Source organism: Argentina anserina, chromosome 6 (genome assembly GCF_933775445.1).
Source record: "Argentina anserina chromosome 6, drPotAnse1.1, whole genome shotgun sequence".
NCBI classification, from domain to species: Eukaryota; Viridiplantae; Streptophyta; class Magnoliopsida; order Rosales; family Rosaceae; genus Argentina; species Argentina anserina.
This window is the reverse complement of record NC_065877.1, coordinates 36,303,727-36,315,842: the sequence shown is the minus strand read 5'-3', so window position 1 is coordinate 36,315,842 and position 12,116 is coordinate 36,303,727. Positions and strand designations below refer to the sequence as shown.

Sequence of the window (12,116 nt, the reverse complement as noted above, 5' to 3'; positions counted from 1 at the left end):
ATTAGGGCAAACCGTCTTCCTATATTTAAACAATCGAGCAAAACAGACTCAAAACATTCGATTCCCAATCCAAATAGAAGATGGCTAAACATCCATTCGATTTTTTGGTTTGGGTTAAATAATATTTTGATAAACAACTCGTGTAAATAATAGAATTCGAACCTAGCTAAAATAGGGATCTACGAATTGTGACGTGCTATTCCCAAAGGAAAAGAGAAGAGTACGTACCTTGTACGTACCAGCAAAAGAAAAGAAAGTTAATACTCACTTGGCAATCATTCATATACCTTGTCTGCGCTAGAAGGTATAGAATATCATTACAATAAGATAAGAAATGAGTTTCCAACATACAACCATTTTGGAGAAACAATATTATTACGAAGACTCTTTGGTTTAGCTAGCTCAAAGTGATAAACAGTAATCCCCTCAAATTAAAACTGGCTAGGGGAGTTTGATTCTTCCTGAATTGAAGCCTCTCCCCTTATCACTTCAAACTTGTTCCTTCTGTCTCAGTTTGAGAACACTAAGAAATAACAAGATGTGACAAAAGTCGCAAAACAAATAATAAACCCTAAAAATAGTATAAATTAAAGAATGTTGGTTAATCTACTATACATCAATACATCATCTTATATCTGACGTTTGACAACGAATATTATTTTTCAGATCACACTTACAAAATAATATCGACGATCAGATATGAGATATTTGCCGAGTAGAAACCTCATCAGAGTAACGAAGCAAACGTTATCATGTCGGTGACTCATACGTCACCATCATCATAACAATAATAAACTATTAAAATCCTAAATCAGTTTTATATAATAATAATATAAATAACCAAAAATAATGAGGCGGGTAAAGCTAAAAGCAACCAGCAAAGCCCAGAAGAACAAGAAGGAGAGCAGAGCACTCCAACTCCAACCCCAACTCCAACACGACACCGTTTCATCGGAGCGCCATGTCTTACGACTACCTCTTCAAGTACATCATCATCGGCGACACAGGTATGATCCCTCCTCTATTTCGAAACCAAACTTAACTACAATTGATGTTCGCTGATTGATGACGAAAGCTTTCCGGATTTTGTGGGGGTTGGGTTTTTACAGGTGTCGGGAAATCGTGCCTGCTTTTGCAATTCACGGACAAGCGGTTCCAGCCGGTTCATGATCTCACCATCGGCGTCGAGTTCGGAGCTCGCATGGTCACCATTGAAACCCGACCCGTCAAGCTCCAGATTTGGGACACTGTAAGTGATTGAGTTGTTAAGGAACATAATTGCAGTTTGATAAAGTATTAAGTGTTGTTGTTGTTGTTGTTGCACAAAGGTTTGATTGTATTTCGGCTTTCGATTAGATTGTGTTGTGTTTAGGGATGTGGAGGAAGTAGTTTAGACATTTGATATGCTGTGTTTTGATTATTTCAGGCCGGGCAGGAGTCTTTCAGGTCCATTACTAGATCCTACTACAGAGGAGCAGCAGGGGCACTGCTGGTTTATGACATCACCAGGTGAGTTGGAGAGAATTGTGTGTGTTACATAAATGGTTTAATCGCTGCGAGAGTAGGAGAAACTGTTAGATGATATTTACAATTTGATTTCTTATGCCCGATTTCTCTCTTGTTGCAACTTAACAGGGGAGTCATTCTTATGTAAATTGAGGATGATCAACTCAAATGTTGGGATGTGTTATATGCTTGTGATCAACTTAACATTGGATTTGAGTTTGACTGTTCCATATAAATGTTGGCCCCATGTTGTTGCTTAGCTGCTTAAACTGAAGACGGGATACTTGCTAAAGTTGTTTTCTTCTGTAGGAGGGAGACGTTTAATCATCTGGCGAGCTGGCTGGAGGATGCCCGGCAGCATGCAAATCCTAACATGACAATCATGCTCGTTGGGAACAAATGTGATCTTGCTCATAGAAGGGCTGTCAGCAAAGAGGAAGGGGAGCAATTTGCCAAGGAGAATGGACTTTTATTCTTGGAGGCATCTGCAAGAACTGCTCAAAATGTTGAAGAGGTGATAGATTAAGAAGACAAACTCTTCTTTCCCCCCTCTTTTGTGTTTATATGTGGCTGATTACTACACTCTAGTCCGTTTAAACTGATTTAGTAACATAACCATCAGGCCTTCATAAAGACTGCCGCAAAGATTCTTCAGAATATCCAGGATGGTGTGTTTGATGTATCTAATGAGGTAATTTTCAAGTAACTTGTCAAAGAGATTGTTGGCTTCAAGAGTTGGGTCAATTCTAAGCTCTTCTTGTGGCCTTAATACTTGTGATGGTTACTTGAGTAATGTTTTGTTGTTTGTAGTCATCTGGTATCAAGGTTGGATACGGACGCCCCCAAGGTCCATCGGGCGCAAGAGATGGAACTGTTGCTCAAAGAAGCGGATGTTGCAGCTAACTGGAGATTCTGTACTCATTCCTTTGTTCTAGTCACATGTATGTCCAGGATATGTGCTTTTGAACATACCTTGTGCCACATAGGGAAAAGGTTGAATGTATAGGTTTAAGCTCTTGGTTATATTCTATTCTGCTTTATTCGACTCGTTTAGTTCTGAAGTATGTCTCAACAGGGATCGACTTTGTACAGTGTTTGTTCAAAGAAATCCATTATTCTATTGTTCAAGATCACAAGGAAATATATATTATTTTGTTTTAAGAAATTTATGGCATTGGAGATATCTGTCTAACATTACTTTGTTGTCAAAGACAGAAGGTAAAATTTGTGTGCTATAAGAAATTTTGACTTAAATTGTGTGAAATTCAAAGTGGAAACCAAACAATAATCTTTTGAGAAGTGAAGCTGCTGATGTTCACATAAGACTTGTGTAGTTGTGTTTGATAAGAACATTAATAGATGGTGATTAGTAATGGAACGTTACAGATAGTTTTTACTGTATGCTGGCATTCGTAATCCTGATACAGAACCTACTTCACAACCAAAATTGAACTATGCCAAAACCATAATAAAGCGCGACTACAACAAGTTCCACAATTCCAAAACACCTCGGATTTTGGCTTTCAAGCACCTCCAGTTGAGCACTAAGAACTACCAAATACCTACAAATGATATGGAGTAAGTATTCAGTGACAGTGAGATATATGTAGATGATATGATTTTGTCAAAATCAAAATGATGCTCACCCCTGCCAATAGATCTCTAGAGACTGACGGTTTCTTTTCTGCAGCACCATCTGCAACTGGTGATTTCTGTCGAAACTCGCGAACTACTCTCAGTGGCTGGTCAACAGGCACATCATTAGTAGTTCCTGACTCCTCCTGGACCTTCCGTTTCTGTCAGACCAAAAAGTCATGGAATGTAGTTATAAAATTATACATCAAGCAAAACGATGCTGCATAGATATTATGCAAGCAATTGCGCCACAAGTTTCACAGATTCTATAGCTAATTATTAACGTGTAGGAGAGCCTAAGTATCAAATCTACACAATCTATTCACGAGTAACAGAAGACTGATGAAGCAGATACATAATTTTACTAATGCTAACTGCGGCCAATTTACAATTGAGAAAGCATGGCATGGCAATGTACCATTTGGTAAAGGGTTCACTCTCCTTGTCTCAAAATGAAACCATAACTCAAAGGACACTGCTGATTTACAATACAGACACCATACCTTCTTAATTCTTTCCTCTATGGCATTCAACTTACGAGACTTGTCAACCTTAGAGAGGTAAAACTCCTGCTCCTTCTTCGCAGCAGAAATTTCCAATGCTAGCTTCTGCTCCCGCTCGGCGTTCTTGTAAGCTGCAACACAAGCATTATGTCAAACACAAGTTACACAAATGACCAAAACAAAGAAAACCAATCCAAAACAACATATCATTAAAAAAATCTATGTACCTATTTCTCCTGTAAGATCATCCCACTTGAACTTACTCAAGTACTTGATGTTCCAAAGATCATGGAAGAAAACTGACCTCTTCTTCCCACCTATACTGATCCAAACAACCACACCTTAGAGATAAAAGCTATCACCCACATCATCAATTCAGCTGTAAAAAAATTAAACACAATTCAAGTCATCACTACTTACCTATTTTTTCACCATTCAGCATTCCAGCAACTCTCTTAGCAACCCTTTTGTCTTTAAACTCAACCCACCTGCACTTACAAACAAATACAATCCATTGAATCCAATGTTCAATGTTCATGTTCCATTAATAACACAATGTCACACAGTTGTTATGTGACAAACATACCCTTCTGAAAAGCTCTGGAGTTGGCGTTTACCGGGGCGGTCACGGTGAGCAGAAGAAGAAGGGTTTCTGGGTACAAGGTAGATCTTATCGAGCTCGCCGTAGGGAGAAAGCAAGTGACGAACGACCTTGTGGTCCATGCGAGGAGGGATCCTACCCAGATAGCACACCCCGGGCGACACATGCTTCTTCTTTTTGGGCTTGCTCAGGTCCATGGCCAACGATTATCAAGGACTTGGTTCACGGAATTGCTGGAAGAGAAAGAAGATGACGGCGGCGATGGTGAACTCGAGACGAGAGGATGAAGATGAAGAAATTAAAGAGCTCTGGAGTCTGGAGTATTGAGTGCGAGGTGTTTATATAATTTCTTAGGCAAATGTCAGGTATACCCCGGCGTATTCGTAATTTTTCTCTGTAAGTTCTTTGCACTATATGACAATGGGTAAATTTTGCAATTCGTAATTTGGTAGCATTTGAGGGGTTAATTTATTATACATCGATGTATGTTATATATCCTATATCCAACAGTACCGACAGCGGATATTATTTTTCTGACCTCACTCACAAAACAATATCGATCATCGGATGTGAGATATATAACATACATTGATGTATACTAGAATTTTCCGTATTTAAGGGCCTGACTTTATAATAGTAGAGATTACGAAATATAAATTCACATTGAACTAGAGAGAAGGACACGATGTCAAAATGATTAAGATTTGCGAAATCTCATGCACATGCATAGCGGACTCAAGTATAATACGCGTAATCATACCCAATACAAGGTTCGGACTAGATTTACAGTATCATGAATTACACAAACTAATGTACACGTGTACACAGCTTCGACGAAACTGTAAAGAGGAACAGATGACAGAGCGAATGAGATAGTAGAGAAGGTTGTGGATCGATCTTGGAAAAGAGTAGCCAAATGATAATGTGCACCAGTTAATTTGAAAACAAAATTGATAAGCCTAATTTATCTTTCACAACAATAGATTTTTAAGGAAAATTAGGAGACTATAAAGGTATAACCGGCCTGGTTTTTTTTTTTTTGGTGTACTAAAAAGAGAGAACGAGGGAGAGAGTCTTTTTGGGATCTCTAAACCGGCCTGGTAACATGAAGAAAAACGTAGCTGCTGTTATTGCCCTTCCCAGCTAAAAGCAAAAAAATTAAACTCGAGACAAAACAATTCTACATTATTAGGTTTTGAAGCAGATTGCTCTTCAACCATTCTATTCATTGAAATTGAGGCATCGAGAAAATGAATAGAAATTAGTCAGGAATTTCCATTCTGCCGGAGGAGGTGCCCATCTTAGTCACCAGGATTAAACATACAGGTATCCACACCTCTGACTCGAGGTTAATTTAGCCAACACGGAAGAATGACCCTTTCCTTTGAAACAAAACCAATGTCATTATGTCAGTTCAACGACGACAGATCATGGGAACGGTGTTGGAGACTTTCATCACACTTAATTTGGCCGTCTTGCTCTGAATTTTGGAGAAAGTTTTTCATAAGTTTTCGTAACATGTACTAGCCGTGGATCATCAGCAGGAATATCACGCTCCTGCAAATAAAGGAACAATGAAGCAATTGTCACAAACGACACAAATGAAAAGACCCTGCTCGTTTTGATGTACAAGCAACGTTTAAAAGCCGAGTTTAGTGAATGCAAAAACACGAGTGTAATGAACTCAAAATCATATCGGCAAAACCAAGACAAGTATTCCTAAAATTTATTCTAACAGCACTTGTGATATTCCCAGGTCATAAACATATAAAAAATCTACATATGAAGCTACACCACTGGACTCTATTCTAAATGTATTAAAGTGAACCACTCCCCAGTGTCTCTATTATAGCTCTGAATCGTGTGGTTAGATGGTGCAAGTATCAGGGTATATGTAGAATGGCAATTGTAATATCTTCTTCAAATACATGATGGATTCACAGAATCAAAAGACAGGAAATTTCAAATCTCTTTTACTTTCATTATTTCTTAATGATATTCATTAGCAAGTATGTATGATCATATTCCAGAACATGAACACACCATAGACCAACACAAGACTCTTAGACCAAGGCAGTTATATATTTTTCATATAAAAACAAGCCAGGTTTACGACATATATAATCAGGGATGGGATAACGAATGCAAGAGACTCACTTTCAAGCCATTGTAATAAGCTTCTACAGCGGGAAGTAGAGGAATTGTATTACGAGAGTGCATCAAATCCCATATATAGTTTGCAGTAGTATAACCTCCAGTCTGCCAAAAAGTAAGGAAGTTTCATAGTAAGACGGTCCAAAGACTCAAACCCAGAAGAAATTGCATATAAAACATGACAGAGAGAACATTATTATCCTTTTGAGAAAACATGTCAGTAATAAAAAGAACTCTGAAGTTAAAAGAAATTTACGGCACACCTTTTCCCCGGCAGCTACAAGGAGGAGATCAGACCCTTGTTTTGGGTAAAAGAAAAATTTCCTAGAATTCATATCCTCCTGCATTGGAAAAGGTCATCAAATAAGTACTGGAGGAGACCATGATTTAAAATATTAAGAAATGCTATACCGATTAAGGCACTTCCACTGCCCAACCATACCAATGCCTTAAGGGCGACTTCCATTCCCTTGGGAGTATATCCAATCATGGCGCCCTCTGCAAGTACCTACAGTAAATAACATGCCAGATTTGAGAGCAATCAAATTGTCTGCGAAAGTGAACAATAGACACTATCATGTTGAGCAGAAATTTCTAAAACCTAAAATCAGAATATACTAAGCCTAAATCACAAACCAATAACTCAGTACATTTCAACACTGCAACATTTAGTGGACAGGAAAGATGGCAAATTACAATTGTTTCTGGTACAGATGTTTTCACTAAATTTTTCAGAAAACAAGACACGTTATTAAAAATATTTGCGAGGGGGAGATATTGTACGGGTTACAGTGATAAATGTGACTCATAAGTTTCACATTAGTGAATCAACAATAAATGTGATAGACTGCAGTGAATATTGTGCACAACGGAGCATGTTATGTCAAACTTTTGATATGTGTCTAAGCATCAGGACCAATGGAACTATGCATACAAAGAAATGATATGTTGTCTTGTTGCAGAACTCACTAGATATAGTTCTGCTACAGGAGGCCTCCCTGACTTCAGATAATCATCAAACATTTGCCAACCACGATCAATATTCCCACAGTTCAAATAGCATCTGAATTAAAAGGACAGCAGTGTAAAGAATTTAAACACATAAATAGATTGATGTATGTTGAAACCCAAGTCACTAATGAATCAAATCGAACTCGAAGGCATTTATAAATTCATTAAATAAACGTAAGAGTTTGCTTGTTTCTACAAAGGTGAATCATACTATAAAGAATTGGTCAACTAGTCTTTACCTCATAGTTTGAATCAAAATATAGATATCAGGAAATTTCCCATTCTTTTCAAGCATGTCCAAAAGAGCTTCCATCAACTAGCAACAGTGAACAAATGAAATACAAAATGTGAAAATCAGATGTATTTTATATTTGAGCAAGGAGCATTATTCAATATTAATGCCAGCCTTGCCAGGAGAAAATGAAAAAGTAATCATATCAAGTATACTAATTTAGGTGGTAACTATCAATAAACTCAGCAATGCAATGCAATCAACGTTAAATTTGAAACAGGGAAGTGTCAGACCTTCTACTTTTCAGTCTGTATAAAAGCAAACTAAAACCTTACGAAGTATGAACCCATGAGATGCGACAACTTTCCAAAAGCTCAAGAACCATGTAATGGAGGATCGAGAATAACGTGCAAGTTTGGCATGCCATGCATAGAGACATAATACATGATATTCCACATAACCATAAAAGTAAGTAATCACCAGAATTAGAAAAAAAAACAACAAGAACCACCAAGAAAACAAGGCAGGTAGAAAGTATAAATTGTTTTCTGAACAAAAATTGAGCTGAATATTATAATGATACACAATAGTACCTCAACATTTCTTAGGTCCGCACAAGCATGCAATGCAACATGATACACAGTTAGTTGCCTCATTATATATCCACGTCTGTGAACAAAATCAGCTGTTGGTATGTTATACAGCTCCTCCTCTGTCACCCCTGACATTACATTTTCAGCAGTTTCATCTGAAGCATCAACCGATGACCACTCTTTTGACCGCTCAACAAACTCTATAATCTTACCCCCAAAAAAACAGAATATTAGAGAACTTCAAATAACAAATTAAGAGGTTAATCAAATCAGAGGCAACAATTTAATACTTACTTTGGCAGCATAATCATCTGGCAATGGTGTCATGTTCCTCAGTGCAGTAATAAGCCCCGCATAACAAAACTTGTTTAACCCTAGACCAGCAGCGGTCATGTCACGGACGATCGCATACCTGCAGATGCCGACCCACATTGTTAATTCCAATGAAGTCCTAGGTCTAAATGCACATTACATAACCAAAACAGTTAGCAATAACAGCACAAAAAGTAGCAATCATACACTTGATCTAAACGGCCAGCGGCTGCACAGGCATTGAGGAGGCACACAAAGGTCTGCGCCGTCGGCTTCACCTTATACCTCTTCATTTCCTCAGAAATCTTCACAATTCAAAAAACCGAAAAACAAATCATCAATCCTCCATTATACAACCAAATGCTTATGAAAACAAAAACAACAGCTCAACACAAATCGTAACACACTACCTGAATCGCCTGCTCCGAGTTCTTGCACTTTCCGCAAAGCGAAATCAGCAAGTTGTATACATTGACCTACACACCTCGAAATTCAAAATACAAATTCAATTCAATTCACAAAGTGATAAATAATTCATCACACGAAAAATCGAAACTAATCGAAAAGCGAAAGCAAAAGGAAACCTTACATCAGGAAACATGCCCATGGATTTCATCTGCTCCGTGAAGTAGAAGGCCTCCTGCAACCTAGCCCCTTTGACGGAGCCCAAAATGAGAGAGTGGAAGGTGTCTCGGTTCGGCTGGACTCCGTCGAGCGACATGTCGTCGTAGACGTCTCTGAGGAAGTAAGGGAATCTTCTCTGAGCGTTGATGGAGTTGATGACGCCGATGTACTCGTCGACATTGTTCGCGTAGTTTCTCCTCTTGTACTCCTCCGTCTGAGGCGGAGACGGAGACGGAGAAGATGACAGTTGCCGCCGGCCGAGGGCTCGGAGAAGTAGCGACCGGTGAGGAGCGCCGGAAACTGATCGGAGGAGTCTCATGGTTTTGATGAATCTGAGTGAAGGGTTTTTCTGTCTAAAACCTCATAGAGTCCCAAACCCTTGCACTTCGTTTTGTTTTCATTTCAGCGAAGCCGAAGTGGATAAAACGCACCGTTTTGATGCGACTATCATTTATGAAATTAAACCCAATCCATGAGGCCCATTTACTAAGCCTATTATATGAAATCCTCACCTTTGATTGAATTATATCATTATTTTTTCTTCATTCAAGCACAATCGTAGACTCGTAGTAATGTTATAGTGCTACAAAATTTTAAACGTTTTGTATTGAAGATCTTTTTTTTTTTGAGGGATTTTGTATTGTAGATTAAACTAATTGTAAGTTGTAACATTTGTTGTCTTTTTCATTCAAGTTAATGACAAATAAAGTTTCGTTCATTAGATACGCAAACGAAATGAATCTCGATAATACTAACCTTGCTGCCCGTCGTCCGACCATGACTACTTTTCATCAACGACCTATTTTTTTGCAGTTGGACCTTGCTCCTAAGATCCATTATTCAAGCTTAGACCCTAGCTTAGAGCATACTATATATACAAGTATATGTATGACATTCAATAAAGGATATCAATTATTCAAAAAATAAGTACATGACATTAATCACTAGTCAAAAATAAGGTGGCTTGTTTCATCTGTCAATATATATTATGACACGTTCGTATATCTATACTATTAATAACTCAAACAAACTTTGTCAATCAAAACATCTGTAAAATTTATATTAATACTCTCGCACTATGTTAATTGAATTCAAATTTAAATAAATAATGATATAAAAGTAAATAGCAAAATAATATACATAAATAAATTTATATGAAAAAAGATGCTAATGTGATAACTTCCATCATGCATCAATGCATCATGTAACTTTTATCCCCAAGTTAACTACATTCCTCTTAACCAAAAAAAAAACTACATTCCTCATATTTTTTTGAAGTAAAATTTTAAGAGAAAAAAGATAATATTGATGGAAATTATCTGCAAGATCTATCCCACGTTTTGTAAATAAACTACCTCCCCACATTTTTTGGAAAATAAAACTTTTCCTGAAAATGAAATTCAATGCTAGTATATACTATTAATTGCTGATCCGAACTTCCCAACCTTAGAATTACTGACTTCACAAGTGGTCACGACCTCAACTCGATCCCACCTGCCAACTGCTTTTGTCTTAATTAGGCGTTCATCATTGTGCAACAACCTTCCCATCATCAATTCTTTCACCACTAATTTCATTTTACGTGTTAATCATAAGTTCGTCTAATCTGTCGACCAATATAAATCGATCTCTTATATTTGACTGAAATAGTAAACCTAACAATGCCTAAACCATTCATCTCCACTGTGCGATCATCTAGCTAGTTACATATTAGATGCATGGTGAAGAGTTCCATCTAATAATGATGTTAAATAAAGCACTTATACATGCTTATAAACGAGAATACGTAAATTGCATCATGAACTTCATCGTTCTACGTACTTCCGTACGTAAATGATGTAATGCTAAAACTTAATTTCTTAAACAAAGAGTTAATAATGCTTTCCGAGTTGTTACAAGCACTTTTCTACAAGAAGCAAACACAGCACCTTAAGGTTTGGCTATGCTTCAGACAAAAGAGCTACTCAACAAAGCAGAAGCACTTTGATTTCGACGAAAATAAAGATACTAACGATGATAATTAGTTTCTGGGGAAGGTATATCCCATCCCTGTTGTCCTCGAATTAGGGAAGCTCTGAAGCTGAAGGTGGTGGAGGTGGTGGTGTTGCTTCTGACCCCCAACTGCTCCGGTGAGATAGCTCCGGCGGTTTTCAAGGCACTTCAACGACGAGGGAGCGATCTGCAAGAACATATAGTTCCCGGCAAACAGATCGCCAAGATGAGACTGCCCGTCCTTGAATCTCTTGACCACTTTCCGGCACAAAACTCTGAGATGACGGTAAGCCAATTTGAGCTTCCTCCTCAGCAACAACAACCTACTCAAGCTTACCACTCTCCTCCTCACCCTCAGCCTCCTCCTCCTCAGGCCTACACTCGGCGCCAGCTTAGACTTGAGCTTGTACCAACTGATCATACTGCTGCTAGTATAACTACTCCTCGGCTTCGCGACCACCACCCTCTCCTTCTCGAAGTCGTAGTAACCATCCTCCTCAGACCCATTATCTTCGTCGTCGTGGCGCTGCTTCAGCCTCCGGTATGAAGGGAGCCTCACGGCGAAGGAGGTCGTCATTTCTAGCGGAGATGTAATTGCTGGTAGCTAAAAAGGGTGTGTGACGAAATGTGGAGGATGAGTGTTGTTATGTGGTGTTAATATTGTGATGGAAAAGAAGGCAAAGTTGGTTCAGGAAGATGGTTAGCTATTAAGTTTGCATTAAATGAAACAAACAAGGCTGGCTGGGGAGTCCATATTATTGTTCTTCCCTTCTTGGTGGCGGCGGAGAAGGTGCAAAAATATTGCGACTTATCAACCATTTTGAATATGCATGTATTTCAAGCACATTAAACCAATACATAGAAAGTAGATTAATAATGAAAATTCAATGGTTTTAGCCATTGTTTGTTCATTGTAAGAATGTAAGTGTGTGTCGTTTGTTTTTATGTTATTT

At 38.2% G+C, this 12,116-nt stretch overlaps 4 protein-coding genes across 4 annotated transcripts; 1 reads left to right on the top strand and 3 right to left on the bottom strand.

The window, feature by feature from the left end:
• Nucleotides 1–870: 870 nt before the first annotated feature.
• Nucleotides 871–2,671, top strand: LOC126798466 (ras-related protein RABB1b). The gene is made up of 6 exons (XM_050525446.1): nucleotides 871–1,007; nucleotides 1,110–1,249; nucleotides 1,427–1,509; nucleotides 1,816–2,020; nucleotides 2,129–2,197; nucleotides 2,317–2,671. The coding sequence occupies exons 1-6, from the start codon at nucleotides 962–964 to the stop codon at nucleotides 2,407–2,409; spliced, it is 636 nt and encodes a 211-aa protein (XP_050381403.1). The 5' UTR covers nucleotides 871–961; the 3' UTR covers nucleotides 2,410–2,671.
• A 119-nt stretch (nucleotides 2,672–2,790) lies between these two features.
• LOC126799501 (pre-rRNA-processing protein ESF2) lies at nucleotides 2,791–4,543 on the bottom strand. Its single transcript, XM_050526713.1, has 6 exons — nucleotides 4,231–4,543; nucleotides 4,065–4,132; nucleotides 3,872–3,961; nucleotides 3,645–3,775; nucleotides 3,153–3,302; nucleotides 2,791–3,068 (listed from the first exon to the last, which is right to left on the bottom strand). The coding sequence occupies exons 1-6, from the start codon at nucleotides 4,440–4,442 to the stop codon at nucleotides 3,051–3,053; spliced, it is 669 nt and encodes a 222-aa protein (XP_050382670.1). The 5' UTR covers nucleotides 4,443–4,543; the 3' UTR covers nucleotides 2,791–3,050.
• An 869-nt stretch (nucleotides 4,544–5,412) lies between these two features.
• LOC126798461 (pentatricopeptide repeat-containing protein At4g35850, mitochondrial) lies at nucleotides 5,413–9,547 on the bottom strand. Its single transcript, XM_050525441.1, has 11 exons — nucleotides 9,137–9,547; nucleotides 8,958–9,023; nucleotides 8,755–8,852; nucleotides 8,530–8,647; nucleotides 8,236–8,442; nucleotides 7,650–7,726; nucleotides 7,369–7,462; nucleotides 6,842–6,907; nucleotides 6,663–6,740; nucleotides 6,403–6,504; nucleotides 5,413–5,802 (listed from the first exon to the last, which is right to left on the bottom strand). The coding sequence occupies exons 1-11, from the start codon at nucleotides 9,488–9,490 to the stop codon at nucleotides 5,707–5,709; spliced, it is 1,356 nt and encodes a 451-aa protein (XP_050381398.1). The 5' UTR covers nucleotides 9,491–9,547; the 3' UTR covers nucleotides 5,413–5,706.
• A 1,458-nt stretch (nucleotides 9,548–11,005) lies between these two features.
• On the bottom strand, nucleotides 11,006–12,068 carry LOC126799901 (uncharacterized). Its single transcript, XM_050527163.1, has one exon. It carries the CDS (start codon nucleotides 11,738–11,740, stop codon nucleotides 11,192–11,194), a length of 549 nt encoding a protein of 182 aa, XP_050383120.1. The 5' UTR covers nucleotides 11,741–12,068; the 3' UTR covers nucleotides 11,006–11,191.
• Nucleotides 12,069–12,116: the final 48 nt, after the last annotated feature.